The following is a 17,476-nucleotide window of genomic DNA, read 5'->3' on the forward strand; positions in this document are numbered from 1 at the left end:
GTGTTTCTAATTACAGTTCTTTGGGCAGCTCTTCGAATTGTTTGCTTTCAAAAGATCAACGCGGTTCTGCTAATGGAGGCATAAAAGTATCGAACTTGCATTGACAGCTAGTAAGTGAATGGGGTAGTTCAAGAAAGAGATGCCTCATGGATCATGCTTTGTTATGCAACAATGTGATAAAAAACATGTCAGTCAAGACCACCAATAAAAATAGAACGCAAAATATAAATGAAAAAAAAAAAATATGAGACACAATGTAAAAAATTCCTAAATGTAACGGTAAAAATTATGGGTTATCCAGGTTAAACAAATAATTTCATTATAATCATAAAGATACATGAGAGTTTTCAACAAATGTATTGAAACCTTCTATAAAGCCAAATCAAACCAGACCTCATACTTACAACATATATAAGAAAATGAAATTCCAAAATATAAAATAGAGAATACAAAATACTTATCTCTCTCCAGATATTTTTTTGACGATCCAACCAAACAATTTGAAGTATCATGTGTTTAGAACCTGTTGTCCAAAAATTAATTCGATCCAACGGTATACTAGCGCAGTTGGAATTTTCCCTCTTCTTTTTCTCTCAATGTTTTGGAACTATTTTTCTCTCTCATCCTAATGTGACTCCTCTCCACTTTTCATTTGAAGCCAAAAAACCCAACCCAGTGATCATGGTTTGGTGGCTTAAAGAAAAGATTACTTGAAATTCTCGAAGCCTGGAAGGAGGGTAAACAACCTGCTATTTGCATCTGCTTCTGATGATGGTGGGGCTGCCAATGAGAGCCCCCAAGCTAGCACTAGTACAGAAATTGAAACAATGAGGGCGAAGCTGAATAGCTCACTGGTAGATGTAGACTTCTATGATGGACTACTCCAATCTTTATATGATGCTGCCAGGGTTTCTGAGCTGGCAACTAAGGAGCATAACTCCTCATTAAGATTATATTGGTTTTCAAAAGCTTGGCTTGGGGTAGACTAAAATGCATGGGTGAAGGAACTGTCATATCAGGTAATGTCAAGATTGATGGTAGATATTTATTATTTGGGCCATAACATGTGAAATTTTGATGGACAGCAGGGCAGAATTTCCTGTAGCATGTCAATCTGTATTCTTACTCGTGAGAGTTAAGGACGATCGAAGAGCTGTTGTTATATGTATTATTTTGCTAGCCTGTATTGGTATTCTGAGAAACACATGCATTAACATATATTGCAAGGTTCAAGCATATTTATTATTATGTTGAGAGGCTTTCCATAGTGTGGCATGTACATGAGGCCTTAAACATTAGAGTCAACAAACCATATTATCCTTTCTTGATGCAAGTCATAATCTTTGAGCCATATCTAGTGCCAGTGTAATAGGACCCAGGACTGAAGAATCTTGTGGGTTCATATTACAGCATGTGTTATGGAGAGTGCATCTGCAATGCTAGCTCATTTTTTTAATAACTTGAAATTAGCTGCTTCATTTATAATATGATATGATCAAGATGGAGAGTGTATCAATATGACAAGAAATTAATTATCATTCTTTCCTAAATCCTAATGACTTTAACTTTTAAAAGCATAGAATAAATACTGTGCACCCCTACTCAGGGCAATATTCTAAGCAAACTGCTTTAGACTCAGTTGTGACTGATGGGGGATATGACAGAATGGTACGAGCATGACTCTTCAAAATCATCATTACTATAACATAATTGGATTGGTAGTTCTCCATTGACTTATCTCTTTATGATTTTGTATATAACTGCAATATTTTATTTCTAACAAATTTAATCTCTTCGCTTCCTTTACCAAACTTAAAGGATCATGTTTATAATTATTAGGCAAGAAATTTTTCCAAGGATCTCGAGACCCTTTATTATTGACATTCAGGTTGAGTCAGATTGTCAGAGCTTTGGGTAACTTCGCATATTGTCCGTGTTTTTACATTTTAGGACTTAGGATGATTTGTCACCACCTTCTTCCCTACATATAATCCAATTAACATCATTTGTATTGGTGCTGCCAAATCGTATATTGCTAATGCATAGATGCTTCATCATTCATGAATGAATATCTTCGTAATGTTTCTACTGTTACCAACTTGTCATTGCTACAAGAACTGATACTCTCTTTTTCCAGTTTTCTCATTAGTAATAATTCACTTGGACCCATTGTTTCCTTATTTTCCAATAATTTATGAAAAACTAAGAAATAAGTTGGATCAATTCTCTCAGGCTGCTGTATACTCCTTATTGCAAGTTGCGAATGAAATTTCATCCCAAAGTGGTGATAGAGACAGGAATGTCAATGTATCTGTTCAAAGGAGGTGGCATGTTGCTTTGTGTTTTAGTTGAGCTCTTATCTGTTTCCTTAAGATTAATCTTATCTAAAACATGTCACAGTTGTTATCAGAAGGAAATAGAGATTCCATGCTTGAACTTGTTATTGACTGTCCAAAACACTTCTGCATTTTATAGGTTTATTAAATGCTACCTTATTATGTGAAGAACATTTTTTTTTTGTTAGCTTCACGAAACCACTCTCCTAAAAGCTTCAGCCATTAGGTGAAGACACTTTAATAAAATATTATATTCTCTATCACACTCCTTCATGCAAGAGTCCTCTGGGTTTGACATACATGGACAATGCATAGGCCTGCCTACCTTGTTCTGAAATTCAACTTTTTATTAGAAGAGTAAGGGAGGCAAGGATCAAATTCTAGATCTCTTTGTCACAGACTTTGGTACCATGAGATGAACTAACTCTCCCAATAGCTTAAGTTGTTAAATGGAGGAACATGAGTGGCTTTATTGTATTGCATCTCTAACAGAATTTTTTATTACTTGATGATCGTAATGTTTTATATAATTGAAGTGTCTGCTATACAGTTTTTGTGCATCTGATCTGAATGTTAAAATTCTGAAGATTGAAGTATGTATCCTCTCCTCCCCCCCCAATAAATCTGCAAATTCTTGATTATTATGACTATGAGAACCATATAGTTTGAATTTATGGTCTAGTGTTAAGGTAGAAACTTGTGTTGTAGCTTAAGTAAGAAAATTATGTCATAAAATGATTGCATACTTGAAAAGTACTTTGACTGTCTGGTGATCTTTGATGTACTTTTGTTGTTATATTATTTCAATCCTTTATTTGTGTAGTTTTGATATTTTATTCTACTCCCAAGTTGATTTGGGCGTTAAACTTGTTAAATATTGATCTAGTTTACTTCGGCTATCTGCTCCTTTGGAAAGTTTAATTAGCGAAAAACTATCAACTAACCAGCTGGAAGCATATGAATGGTTTTGGTCCAAGCAAGTTCCAGATGTAGTGACATCCTTTGTTAATAAGTTTGGATAATGTTGATTTCCTACAGGTTACTGCAGTTGGGCATGCAGCCATGTTGGCTGCTATTAAGAGATATGTACCAGCTCTTGTATGTACAACTTTTATCTGCTTCTTTTGTATAGTCTCCTCAGATATTAATCTTCTTATTATCAGTTTGTAAGAATATAACATATCTTCTTTTTGGCAGATTCCATCAACTTATACACCGGAAGGTTGAATCTCTTGAGAAAATGAAGCAAATGACTATCGATGATGTGTAGTCGGATGAGGAAGTGGAAGTGGCGGGACAAAGGTGATCAAGAAGCAATGCAGTTATAGCAAAGTTATCATTCTTTGTACTCGTAGAAAAGAATGTAGTATCTAGCAAAATCATCATTACAAATAGTGTATGGCACTCATAAAAGCACCATTTGGTTACAACTTACAATCCTCGCAAGGAGCATTGGGTGGGGTGCCTGATTCCCCAAAGATGTGATGTTCATGGAATTTTCAGGTTCATGCTTCATTTGTTTGACAATCGTATGGTACTACATGGTTGATGAACACAAACACAATGACAAGTTTTGTAATTACTTCTCCGCTCGCGTCTTTGTTTCCCCCTTCATCTCACTGTCAGCTTGAAACCTACATGAACACAAACACAGTGTTGTTGGTTGTTGTTGTAGATTATCTCTGGAAAGTGCTAAGGAGGTTAGAAAATAATAAGAATAGGATAAATAGGATGAAAAAAGTGCATATATTCATGTAAGAGGAAATTTTAAATAGTAAGTAAACTCTGATAGGAGTAAGAAGATTTGGATAGTTTGAATAAAGTCTTAAATTTAAATTTTATTGTTGTGATTGTACTTAACAAAACAGTAAGAATAAATAATATATACATTAATAGTAAATAGTTTTTACATTATTAATTAATGATCAGTTTGTTATATTTGTTAATGTTTATAATAATTAATTTAAAAAACGCGTAGTGCAATTAACAGTGTATTCTGTGAAAAGAAAAAAAGATTAATAGTATCAGAATTTTATTCACCGCAAAAGGAAATTGGAGCTCCACTCCTTTGTGAGTTCGGAAAATTACAAATTTAGTTTAAAATAGTTTAATAATTTTAAATTGGTAAAACTATTATGTCAATTTGATTGTTTAAAATTTGATAAATTCAAAATTAATAGAACTATGAAAGCATCCTTTTTGTTGTTGTTGTTGTTGTTATACTCAGTAATATAAATTAATAAATTTGAATATATATTTAAAATTTTCACTTTGGGATAATTTTATTTTAAATTTGAAGTTGATTTACTGGGTCTCCCGAGCAGTGAAGGAATAGGAACTCAATTAATTGAGTGGCGTCGTCTGGTTTTGCTCTGTCATAGTTACAATCTGGGTGCTAGTTGATAGTTGCATTTTGTAGGTTGGAAATGAAAGTGAGGGTTGTTTGCAGGAAAATTTACGACTATATACGCTATGATCTCAAAGAAATCGCTTTCCCCTCTTCTTTGCCAGACCCTCCTCACATCAAAAAGCGTCGCAAATTGACCTGGGACCAGCGTATCTGGGTATGCCCCTTCTCACTGTTTACTTTTACCTTCACTTTAGGTCTGGGCATTTGTTACTTTTCTTTCAATTTGATTCTGACTATCACAAAAAACTTATTGTGATTCACATGCTTTTATAGTTTATTATCGATGTTGTTTGTGGATTACTACGTTGCAGTTTGGAGATACTGAATTGTACTTAATTGAAGGGATGACACTTGGCTATTGGTATTTTTGATTGTGCTGAGAAACATTCAATTTTCAGGTTTTGAAGAGAGCTGCCCGGCTTTATGCTGCAAGCTGGGTTCGTGACATTGGTCCTGACCTTCGGCCTGATGATTATAAGAAGGATGGTGACATGACTGATGAAACAAATGGTGAAAAGAAAACAACTATAGGAAAAGAACCCTCAACACTGGAGGACCTTGGTACCATCTTGTTCTCTAGTTTGATATCATTATGCTGTTTTGGAATTAATGGCTGTTGTTTTGTCAAAGTTACGATTGTTATGATCAAAGTACAATGGTGCTTGTTGCCGTGTTTTTATCCAAGAGTACTTATGATATACCTGTACTCTTCGGTGTGCTCATGTGGTTGTGTGAATTGCTTAATCAAACTATAGTGAATTAATGACTTGCACCTAGAGAAAGCAATTAAGGATGCTGCCGAACATCAAATCAAAAGTGCTTTGGATAGGAAAACGAAACTTATGATGAACATGAACAATTAGTCAACGATTTTTTCACCAACTAGAGTGCCGCTGCTGCCCCTTGCTTATTCAGCATTGAGTAGAATTCTCTGTTCTTGCTTTTTTTTTTGCAACTCCAAACTCTTTAGTGATTTATAACCTTCCTCTACTTTCCTTTTATTTTTAGTTTCCCTCCCATTATTTTTCTGGTTACGATTTGCTACTACTGCTTTGAGTAAATGAGTTTGTGAAGGTGATTTTGACTTTTGACCAAGCATATGACCGTATCTATTTTTTTACTGGGAAATTTACAGCTGTAGCTGCAAGAGGGGGAATGGAGACTCTCAGACCAGCTTTGCAGCGTGTGTACATGACCAGAGCATCTGCATACAGAGATGCTCTTAAAAGTTTCATAGAAGGGTACCAAGAGGGTGTTCAGCAAGTAATGGAGAAGAAGGAAGATTCCAAACCTCAAGAAGATGCTGATTTACCCAAAAAATCAACTTGAACTTGCTTGTAGGAGGCAGGGTGTAATTTTTTCTCTTGCAGACCTTTAGTTTTTTTTTTTTTTTAAAAATATAGACAGTCCTCTTGATTAAAGGGTTTTAATGTACATTGCACCGAACAGATATAATCAAATATTCCAAAATGGGTGTATTTTGGATACTAAACTTCCAGTGGTAGTCATGAATTTTGTTTTTGCAAATTCGTTTTCAAGTTTTCAATTTTGTGTGCTTATTTGTGATATTAAAGATCTGTTTGTTCTGCAAATGGTAGCAATAGCATATGTTGATGCCATGTTTCTTTAACTGCTATACCTAATGATGTATTATCTATTATTATTTATATTTGTCCCCTAAAATACAGAATTGGAATAATTGTTGACGATACAGGACTCTGAAAATTTGTATATATTAATTTCAAGACATTGGCTTATGACAGTTAGTCTGACACATGTCTTATTTGCAAGTAATCACATTAAGTTATGGTTTCAATCTTCTTATAACTTGTGGTTGCCAAGCTTAGTCATATATTCTGTGAAAGACTTTGGTAGAGAGGGGGTGGTGGTGGAGTTCTTTTATTTGATCCTCCCCATTTCTTCTCACGGATGCATAGTAAACTAATCACTGTATGTATTTCATTCATTTAAAGGTCACTGTTGCATCTTTGTCTTGTTCACTTAGAGATATGTGAATTTGCCTGCTAAAAGATTATATAAGGCGAGTTTCCTATATGATTGATTCTGGGTTGGGTTGTCTGGTATCCTGGCTAATTCTATTTAGTGGAGATAATGTTATCATTTCTTCTAGGTAGAATTAATTTGGCATTCTAGAAGATTTTCTGGCTATGCAGGTGGGCTGAATTATCAGCTGAGGCTGTGAGGTAGCACTTCTACCACGGGGTGTTATATTTTTTATTTATTATAACATGTATGTGGCAGACAAATTGGGTCATGAGATGCCAGGTTGAATAGTTTTGGCTTCATTGTGGAGATTGAGATGACTGAAAAGACTTGCATAATGTGAGAAATAAGACATAAAATTAAGGTCCCACAAAATATTATTGATTCCGTCTTTCGAGTGATAAGCCTGCTATATTGGTCCATTTCCATATGAAGATTGCATCTATAGTCTTGGTCTGAATTATGGAGGAATAGTTCTTACTATTTCAGGTAAGAGTCATATGCTTATCTTTATTGTAACATTATAGGTAGGGATTATATTTCCAGTCTTGCCTCATGGCCAAATTTGTAGGGAATCTTTTAATTCACAAGTTTTGGATCAGTAGTACTATAAGATTGAGGGGCATAATCGACACGATTGACATACATTTTACTATTCTGCAGTGAGAATCAATTTGACAGAATGAACTTGATGAGCTTTCCATTTGAATGAATGCAGGAAAGAACATTGCTCTGTGATTAATCTGTTTAATTTTGTTTTTGGTAGTTCATATGCTGAGGCTCAGGTTACTGAGATGCAAAGGGAGATTTTGTTGGTGTTGATGCTGATTTGAATACAGTGATTTATTCTTCAAGAAGAAATCAAATTCCCATTTGTGTTCTTTATTCTACAGCATCTCCTAAAGGAGGCGCAAGGTGAGATTCATCATGAACTTTGAAAGTAATGCCAAGTGAAGTGGCATCAAAGATACACACCCATAGTGTTTCTCTCCTATTTTTCCCTTCATTGTCATTTGTACTGTATTATTACTATAGGCAAAATTGTATTTTTGGTCTCCCTAGTTGTCTCCAATTTCGATTTTAATCCCCCTTTAAATTTACTTACGAATTTAGTCTCCCAATTACATCCAATCCTGTAGATGTGGTTCCCAAGTCCAGATTTGGACGTTGACTGTTACAAAGAAACATTAACTGTCACATGTCACGTTCTAATTGAATGATGAAAAGGTGTGTCATTTTAATCGAGTGTGGTTAATTTTTTTTTACCCTAACCCTAAATTTAGGGTAACCAACGCACCACAACTCTTTCTCTCTCTATCTATCACCATTTTCTCCCTCCTCATGAAGAAACTCTACCATAAAGGGACAGTTCACCCATCACCACCACTCATCTCCGACCAATTCTCCTTCCTCTCGGCAGCCATCCTCACCCTTGTGGAGGCACTCTCACCGGAGGACAGAGAAGTCCTCTCCTACCTCATCTCCCACTCCTCCTCCACCTTCTCTGGCAAGGAAAACCGCTGCCGAAATCGACCATTCCCCTTCGTTCAGCTGCAGCTGCTTCTGCTGCTACATGGGTTATTGGGTTAGGTGGGACGAATCTCTACTGTGTTTCGGTGTATATTGCTTTTGGTACAGGAGAAGATTTATAAAAGGTAATTTCATGCTATTGCACATGCCATAATTTGTATGATAGCTTAAAATTATCAACTCAGAGGCTTCACTTTGTAGAAGGGCTTCGTCTATCTTCATTTCATAAATTTCAACCTATGATGCCATTAATCACAATTCTACAGAGTACCGATAACTTTTCAGAAGCATCTAAATTAGGGGAACGTGGATTTGGCCCCGTTTACAAGGTTTTAATGATTTGGAATTTTTTATATAGGTTCTTTAATTTTGTTTTTACTATCTTTCTATGTGCTTTTATTTATTGAAGACTTTTATTAGGGAATTCTACCAGATCGAAGGCAAATTGCAGTCAAAAGGCTCTCAAAAGTTTTTGGTCAAGGCTCAGCGGAGTTCAATAATGAAGTAACGTTTATAGCTAAACTGCAACATCGCAACCTTGTAAGGCTTTTGGCATGTTGCTTGGAGGAAAATGAAAAGATACTTGTGTATGAGTATTTGACAGACATGAGTCTTGACTTTCACCTGCTTCATAGGTTAAAATACACACATTTTGATTGTTCAATCATAACGTGACACTCAACATTCCTTTGTAATAGTCTAACATCTAAACCTGGATTTGAGGACCATATTTACGAGATTGAACATAATTGTAAGACTAAATTTATGAATAAATTTAAAGGGAGACTAAAATAGAAATTAGAGACCACGAAGGGAATAAAAAATGTAAGTTTGTCTTATTACTATTAAGAAGGATTCTACTGTACCAAAGTGAAAGATTTTCCACACGGTACCTAAGTAAATTTGAATCGCTAGATGTGCTGATTTTGAAATCAATGGTTAATATTTCTCTTTCTTTTATTTTTTCTTTTTCTCCTTTTTTTTTTTCTCTTTTCCAATGTGTCCTTGAATACTCCGTTTCTCCGATAGCCTAATCTCCCTATCCTCCCTCATCCCTTCTCTCTCCATCACAAATGTCACTTTGCCACTGATAGAACCATTGCTTCTCCATGACCATCAATGAGTTTCAAGAAAATAACAAACAACAAGAACCCAACATAGAACAAAAAATCCAACACAGATCAAATTATAATATTCAATTTTTTTTTTCAGATTTGAGAAATAGATACAAAAGCCAACAACAAAATTAAAAATACCAAACTCAAGAAACAAATCTAAATCAAATTCTTTTAAAAGAAAGGCAACCGGGAGCATCGCGAAATTCATTCCCAAAGGATAATGACGAACCACTGCGAAAGCTTCCCTTGCATGTGAACGCGGACCATCATGTGCCACTGCTGCCGGCCACCCCCTTCAACTCATCCCGACGCCTCATTCCAACCAAATCCAAGGCGAACAAAACCATATCACCATTGCGAACAACAAAAACTCATCGCAAACCCAGTAAATCCCACTATGAACCGTGAAGGAGACCGCAAACCATCGCAAATCGCATCACAAAAATGGTGAAACTTCCGCCGACTGCCCTATGCCTCTGCAGCCACCGAAGCCAAAAGTGAAGGTGTGCAAGATTGACCGTCAGAACAGGGGAGTCTGCTCATATCTGTTTCAATCGAAGTCCAACATTGGGAAAAGAAATCTGTGTTAAGGCTTCTTCAGATCTACAAGATGATGGCCAGAGGAGATGTGTGGGAGGGTGGTGTGAAGAAAGATGCTAGCTGGTTTGGCGCCAGAGAAGGTGGAGATGGAAGTGGCTGGGTCTCTGAGGGGAAGAGATGGAAGGGGTTCTCCAAAGGACAAAATTAGGAAAAGGAAGAAAAAAGAAAATTTTGAGCCATAGGTTTCACGTTAAAAAAATTTAACGACGTAAAATAACTTTCCTATGGTAGAATCTGTCTCCTATTAATGCATAACTGTATCACTCCTGCAGGTCAAAGCCTTTGATTGGCCATTATGTGTAGGCCAATGATAAACACCACAATCTGAGGACCCTCCCACTTGCAGAGCCAGTGTGAGCCACTGAGAGAGATTGGACGCCTTCTCAAGCAGGTCTTGTGTGAATCTTTATGGGCCCCTAATAATCACATGACACACTATTTGATTACTCATAAAGGTATTCTGCACTCCTGTCGTTCTTTTGCACAATTATTTTGCATTAGCTTGTATGAAACTGGTATCGATCATGTTGATTAAAAGCTAAAAAGCTTTGTTGAAGCCACTGTTTAAACACAGTGATCAGTTCAAGCTCTTCTCTCCTCCCCTAGGTCCTTAATAAAAAAGTTGGATTATTCTGTTTTTCTTCCTCTGTCAGAGACAATGGCAATGACTTGTACTCGACTTTTGGTAATTCAGTGTGATGAATCATATATTGATCAAAAGCACTTCACTGACGGGTCACATCTTCATTTCCTCAACCCCTGCTTGTGCTCTATACAAGCAGTTAATTGTACGACAGCTAAAACTTCGGTCAGTGAAACTGTCTTTCTTCACCTGATAATACCTCTGTTGTACCCGAAGTTTGGAATTTTTTTTAACCTTGGATTCATGTCACCTCTATGGAATAAAAAACACACTAGAAAATAGCACGTATAGCGTGTACGTGGGGAGTTATAGACTTAAAGAGAGAGGTTCAGTGGTGAAAATCAATCAAAAGTGAACCAAAACTATTTCACTCATTGTGCCCTCCCCGTTAATCAGTTAATATGCCAACAAAGAAAAACTCAGGTTGCCTCAGTGGCATTGATAACTAGAACTAGGTGTTATGAGAGAACTTAGAAGTTGTGAATTACGTAATTTAGAATTTATAGCAGATTTAAACAACATTCATTGTGAGCCATACTGCATTGCCTTTGAGTGATATACTGTTTTACTTGCCTGCTCTTTAAGGATATCCTTGTCTCCTTTTTAGTTTATGGTCTTTATTTTACATTTTCCCTTCTTTGTTTAAACATTTTACCCTAGTCAGTTATGCTGTGAACGTTTTCTCTCTTCCCTTTTTATTTCTTTGCGTGTAGTTTATAGCTTGCAAAATCTTACAACTGCACACAACAGACCATATAAAACAGGTCTGGCCACAACCGGGGCTGGGGGGGACCCTGGTCTATTGACGTGCCCAAAATTTAATTCTGTCTTCAGCTTCCCCATTTTTACTTGATTTTTCATCCACATGAGCTTGTCATTACGCAAATAAATGCATCATCAGATATTATTACCTGAAAATTTGCATGAAAACAAAATTTGAAATATTATGTCTTGGGAAGCAAAACCCAAAATATCCCCCTTGGAATGGTGCTGTAGGCTGTAGCAGCAAATCTATATCTGTATATATAATATGAATTTGGCTTCTCTAAAATAAGTAATATAGTTGTTGACGATACTTTCATAATTTGATATGCATATGTATGTATTATTGACTATTAATTTTCTTATTAGGGTTCGAAATTACTTACCTAGTAAGATAAGAGCATGTTTGGATTCCCATTTGTAGTGTTTCCAACTCAAATTGGATAATAAACTCAGTTTTGTGTCATGTTTGATTATTTTCAAACGTACGTTCGTACACTTGTATATATTTTGTCTAAAATCAAGTTTTCATAAAAGCAAGATCAAAGCTTTTTTTGCGAATCCAGTTTGCAAAATAAAAACTACTCCAAAATTAAGTTTGTTAACTTTAACCTAAACATGCACTAATGCACTGTGACTTTTGTTGTTGTTTGTTTGAGATTACTTATTTTACGTACATGCTTACTTTAAAATAGCAGGATCCATATTAACATATATTGATTTAGATGTGAGTGCTGCCACTACCAAGAGGTGGAAGCTGTGTTGCTTAACTAGAGGAGTGGGCTTAGTAGTATGTCTTTAGTTGTGTTATCTATCAAGTCAAGTCAAGTCCACCCACCCACCAAAGCCAAATAGCAGCACACCATCAGTGGCATCATACCTTACTTCCCACGTATATTATCATGAGCCCTAGTGAAAAATCTTAAGGCAGAATCCCAACAGTGGCAAATTGATTCCTCATTTCTGATTTCCAATGACCTAAAATTCTCCACTCTTGGGATGACGTCACCCAGCTATCTTAGTGGGGCCCATCAAACCCTCTCCATACCTTACCCTCTGAATCTGCCCTCTGGCTGCAGTCTCTTTTCTTTTCCCATCACTACTCTCCACCTTCGGGTTTACTCATTATCACTCTTCTGGTGTGAAAGTTTGGTAAGAAAATCAGGGATTTCGTTTCTTTTTTTCTCCCTTCTAGTTTTTCTATTATTTCTCTTTCTTTCATTTCCCTTTCCCTTTCCCTTTTAGGCAGGGTTTGAGGGGGGCAACCTGACAAGTGGGTTAATTGGATCAATTATGAGATGTCGCATCCACCTATCCTTGTCTTTGGTGATTTCTCTTCTGGTTGACATCCTGTTGCAATCACGCATCGACACATTATGTTAAATTCCTACTTTGTTTTTCACTACAGTTGAAAACATTTAAATGGTTATGACACATACATACCCCATAAAGAGTAAGATGTGCCATTGATTTTAATAAAGAAAAAAGAGAGGAATGTAAGATTAAAAAGTGTTGATCAGTTTATGTGAAAAAAGAGTAAATGATATTTTCAAAACATTTTTCCTGTGGACTCGCACGTTAGCAACTTAATGCATTTCTTACGGTTAATTTAGTGCCATTAAGGAAAAAAAAAGATGTATAAATGTTTAGATGGAAACTTTTTGTACGTGGAAAATTATGTAAAAAATTGTTTAGAGAATCAATTGAACCTTTTCCCGGATACCAAAATATATGTGAAGCAAGTAATCCCATAAATTCAGGATTCTGAGGTGGGATAAGCTACTTGAGTGTGACTTGAAGAGACACTAATTATATTAGTTTTATCACAATGGAAAGGCTAACATTGTTAGTTGACTTCCATGTCTAGAAGATTTATCGAGTTTGCTTTAGGAAAGTTTTGGATCGACTTCTCAACCATACATATTTATGTTGGAAAGGTGATCCACGGCATCGATATGTTTAATAATGAAACTTAATCACAAGGCATTTAAGGCCCACAAACAAGTTCGTTCGGAAAAAGAGATTAATTATAATTTGATCTTGTCATCCTTCAAACTTTCAATATTGTGTCTATTGGTTGGTAGGCCACACTGGCAACATGCAAAGTGGGCCAAAAAAGATATGAGGTTTACCCAATAAATCCTGTTCCGTGGTCCATTGTTAATCTATTTTCACGCTTTGGCTGTCACCTTTGATCACTCAATAGTAGAGAGAGAACGGTGTTTCCAATTAAAAAGAGAATGCAGCTTAACTCTGTCGGGGTAAAAGGAAACCACCAGTTTTCCATCCATATTTTAATCAAAGATGCAGAATCAATTAAATGAATTGAAGACAATCGTGACGGATCAAACCTCATTACAAGACTCAAATTAAGCGGTGATGCTCAAAGTTTCAATACAAAACGGATTATAACCTCCATGAAGTTTGCTCAATTTTTATGTTCTATTTAGATTTTGTATATATGTATCGCTTTTCCCCTTGTGCCTTTTTAATATATTATATAATAAGAACCGAAGTTGATAAAAAAAAAAAAAAGGTCCCATTATCTGACATGCATTCACAGCTTAGTCGATAATTAATATGCTCGAGTGACAGGGAACAAGAAGATCCGATAAAACGAATAAACAAGGCATTTCCATTTGCATGCATCTCCCTAATTCAAGACAAGAAAGATCCTCTATAATCTTCAACGTCAACCTAAATATACTAATAATAAAAGAAGGGTTCCTTTCACGGGTTCATGTTAACGACACGGTCATTGACTAAAATTAATTTAAGGGCATACTTCAACCCTGAAGCTGGAAATGAAAAAAAAAAAACGGGGGAGAATCTAATAAAGAGGGGGGCATATATATCTAATTTCTATTATGGTTGTTGAGGTAGCATGTGATGGTGAGGGTTTGAAGAAGGATAAGAAGAGGTTTGATGGTGGTATAAGTGGGTGTAGGAGCATTCATGTGTGGAGTTTTGGGAATCATTATCATTATCAGGTTGGCATTCCATGTTCACCCCAAACAGCCTCAGCACCCTGCCACTTGAACTGTTCCCTCCTGGTGTCGTTTCGTTCTGTCCTTGGGACCCTCCACCTGTAAGTAACAAACATTAACAACACGTGCAAATGCCCACGCCTTCAATCATACCACATTTCATGTTCCAATCAAAACATATCTTCCACTACCAAATATACACTATAGTATGTACTATACCACATTCAAACACAACAAAACCATTTAATTTATACCAGCTGCAATATTTAACAAGATTATAGTAGTAATTAATATGCAAAAAAATGTGAATCCTATATATTTTTACCACCACGTTTAGTTCAACGAAAACCGGCGCGTGTCCCTCACGCGACTTCTCTGAATTCTGACCACATTTGTTCCAATGAATATTATTTTGGACGTATTGTTGTCCAGGTAGATAGAAATAGAGTTTCATACGTTAATTAGCATAATAAAATGTCTGCATTAAATATCAGATTAATGAAATAAAACTCCAATTATAGTGCTAAAAATACTTAAAGCTTGAATTGAAAGCGCGTTTTAATTAAGTTTTGTCCCGAAACAAGAAATAACAGAGAATATTATTACTATAATTAGTGATGATATGGATAAGCTACCTGGTGCGTGAAGAGAGTGAGGTTGGTATGGGAAGGGGAGGTGATGATGATGGTGCGTAGGATAAGCTGGGAGCGCAGAGTAGGAGGAGGATCTGATGCTAACGTGCGCGGGAGGGTTGGGGTTGGGTTGGTGGCGGGTGCAGGAGATGAAGAAGCGTTGAGGGTGGGCGCGGTGTCTGTGGAACAAAACGACGTCGCCTGCGTGGAGGCGTTTGTCTTTGACGTAACGGCTCCAGCCTTTGGTCAAAACGTAACTCTGGCTACTGTTCCAATAAGAGTAACGGAAGCGCCAGCACTTCCCCGACTCGTCCTCGAAACTCAGCAAGAGCCCTTTCGCCGCCGCCGAGTCACCGCCGGACGAGTCAAGAGGGAAGTACTTCTCCGCGTGCTGTTTCGGGATCACGAGCCGGTTCAGCTTCCCGACGTCGCTCGGCGTCAACGGCTTCTCGAACATCGCTTCTTTCTCCTGTTCTTGCGCCAAATTATTAGTAGCCTTGTCCGAAACGACAACGTCGTCTTCCTCGTCGTCGTCTTCGTTCAGGTTGAAACGGGGAGTGTGGGAATTACTAAGCCACGTGGCAGCTTGTTGTTGTTGTTGTTGTTGTTGTTGTTGTTGTTGCTGGTGGTCGCTGGTCCAGTATAGTGTTGTTTCCGGTGAGTAGTGGTGTATCGATGACATTGTGAATGGTAGGGAGAAAGAGAAAGAAGAGGCGTGGTGATGATGATGATGATTATGGCTTCATTTGATGTGGAAGCTGGGGGAATCACTGCTTCTTTGATGGATCTAGCAAAGTTATGACAATGAGAGAAAGAGAGAGAGTCAGTGTTATAGAGAGAGAAATGCAAAGTCAGTACGAGAGTACTTTTAAGGTTATTTGCCAAGTGCGTTTGCGTTACTATATGAAGAAGAACAAAAAATAAATAAATTAAAAATGATCCACAAGTCTTTTTTTGGTGGTTTCCAATTTCGATGCTCTTTTTTCAGTTTCTTTTCAAATTACTACCGTCGATTTTTAAATTGTTCAAATAATTTAATGATGTGTTTAATTGTTTTTTTTTTCGTGTGAACTTGGTCGAATATATTATGTGGACCTTTTCTGTTTATTAATTTATGATGATGAAAGTTTGATGAGTTTTGGCAAAAGGTGTTGAACACTTGTAAGTGAAACATGGTGAGATTTTAAAATTGAAAAAATTACTGAATTGGACCGAACATGTGTGTTTATGAGCATTGAGGTTGTACAGGTGAATAATTTGGTGTAATTAGGGACATCCCATGTTAGTAAATTGGCTAACAAATCAAGTGATGGGGCCCTTGCTCACCAGTCCTCAGAGCCTCAAACTAAGGACTCATCATAATTTGCTTCATTCATTCTCAATCCTATCCAATGCCATTGGCCGGCCTACCTATCATCCCACTTTATTTCCACACCCAATTTCTCCTTATTTCATCACAAAACGGTGCCTTTTTTTATTATTATTTCTTGATTTGACCTAATAATCAAACTTATAATTCGTACCTCCTTTGTTTCTTTAAATATAATGCAAAGTTCCAAGGATTATATATCTGACATTCCCCCTTTTTTTTCCTGTGTTTACTAATTTCAAAAAATTACCATTTAGTAATGGACAAAAAAAATGCCAATTTGTATAATGGTTTTTGGTATGATTGTTTGCTCTGTGCCTATAAATTCTGGTATGGATCGAGGAAAAAACTAACGTAGAGTGGTCCACGTCCTCCGCTACAAGTTGTTTTGAATCTGTATGATGGACATGTATATGAATGTAAGTGTATATAGGTCTGATTCATTTCAAGTCTTGTGAAAATGTATCTGTCTTTAGGATAATGAAAGAATAGTATTTGTGTCACGTGCATGACTTCATTATTGGTGTTCGGCCATTCCTGATTCCTGCTTTTCAAATTAAGGAAGCTACATGCGTCATAGCTAGGCAGGGAAGAGAAGAAAACATCAATTAACACAAACAAACAAAGGCATGGGAGGAGTAAAAAATTTCCACAGATATGCCTTCCCTTTTCTTTCCAATAAATAAGCAGAGAGTAATGAGATTTGATTTGTCCAATTAGAGAACACACACAAAACTCTGCGCAGTCGTGTTTGAATCCCCACCTCCCACATCTCGTACACATAATCACTCTCTCTCTCCCTCTCACTTTACTTATTATCTGGTCCTATAGTTGTCTACTCATCTTTATATTTTATATTATATAATTATATTCCATATATATTTATTTCTTTACTTAGATTATGTCTTATCTATGAGTTGGAGACAAAGCCCACCTCAGTTTCCAGGTAGATTCAGACACCCTTTTCAGCCCTACAAAAGGTTGAACTCATTTGTTAAGTTTAAGTATATAAATGTTGGGGACACACCAATAATAATAAAAGTTGTTGAGTTTTTTTTTTATTTTCTAATATAAATAATTCTCCT

The 17,476-nt window shown here is 36.5% G+C and overlaps 2 protein-coding genes and 1 long non-coding RNA gene across 3 annotated transcripts; 2 read left to right on the forward strand and 1 right to left on the reverse strand.

Moving 5' to 3' along the window:
* The first annotated feature begins 4,633 nt into the window (after positions 1-4,633).
* Positions 4,634-6,336, forward strand: LOC114400584. Its single transcript, XM_028363099.1, has 3 exons — positions 4,634-4,900; positions 5,145-5,307; positions 5,882-6,336. The coding sequence occupies exons 1-3, from the start codon at positions 4,763-4,765 to the stop codon at positions 6,073-6,075; spliced, it is 495 nt and encodes a 164-aa protein (XP_028218900.1). The 5' UTR covers positions 4,634-4,762; the 3' UTR covers positions 6,076-6,336.
* A 2,957-nt stretch (positions 6,337-9,293) lies between these two features.
* Positions 9,294-12,960, forward strand: LOC114400587. The gene is made up of 2 exons (XR_003663979.1): positions 9,294-10,180; positions 10,271-12,960. It is a non-coding gene; the product is annotated as an uncharacterized LOC114400587 (long non-coding RNA).
* A 1,050-nt stretch (positions 12,961-14,010) lies between these two features.
* Positions 14,011-15,914, reverse strand: LOC114400583 (B3 domain-containing protein At2g36080-like). Its single transcript, XM_028363098.1, has 2 exons — positions 15,026-15,914; positions 14,011-14,489 (listed from the first exon to the last, which is right to left on the reverse strand). Exons 1-2 carry the CDS (start codon positions 15,702-15,704, stop codon positions 14,269-14,271), a joined length of 900 nt encoding a protein of 299 aa, XP_028218899.1. The 5' UTR covers positions 15,705-15,914; the 3' UTR covers positions 14,011-14,268.
* Between the last annotated feature and the right edge of the window lie 1,562 nt (positions 15,915-17,476).

The sequence above is a fragment of the Glycine soja genome, chromosome 19 (assembly GCF_004193775.1).
Source record: "Glycine soja cultivar W05 chromosome 19, ASM419377v2, whole genome shotgun sequence".
NCBI lineage: Eukaryota > Viridiplantae > Streptophyta > Magnoliopsida > Fabales > Fabaceae > Glycine > Glycine soja.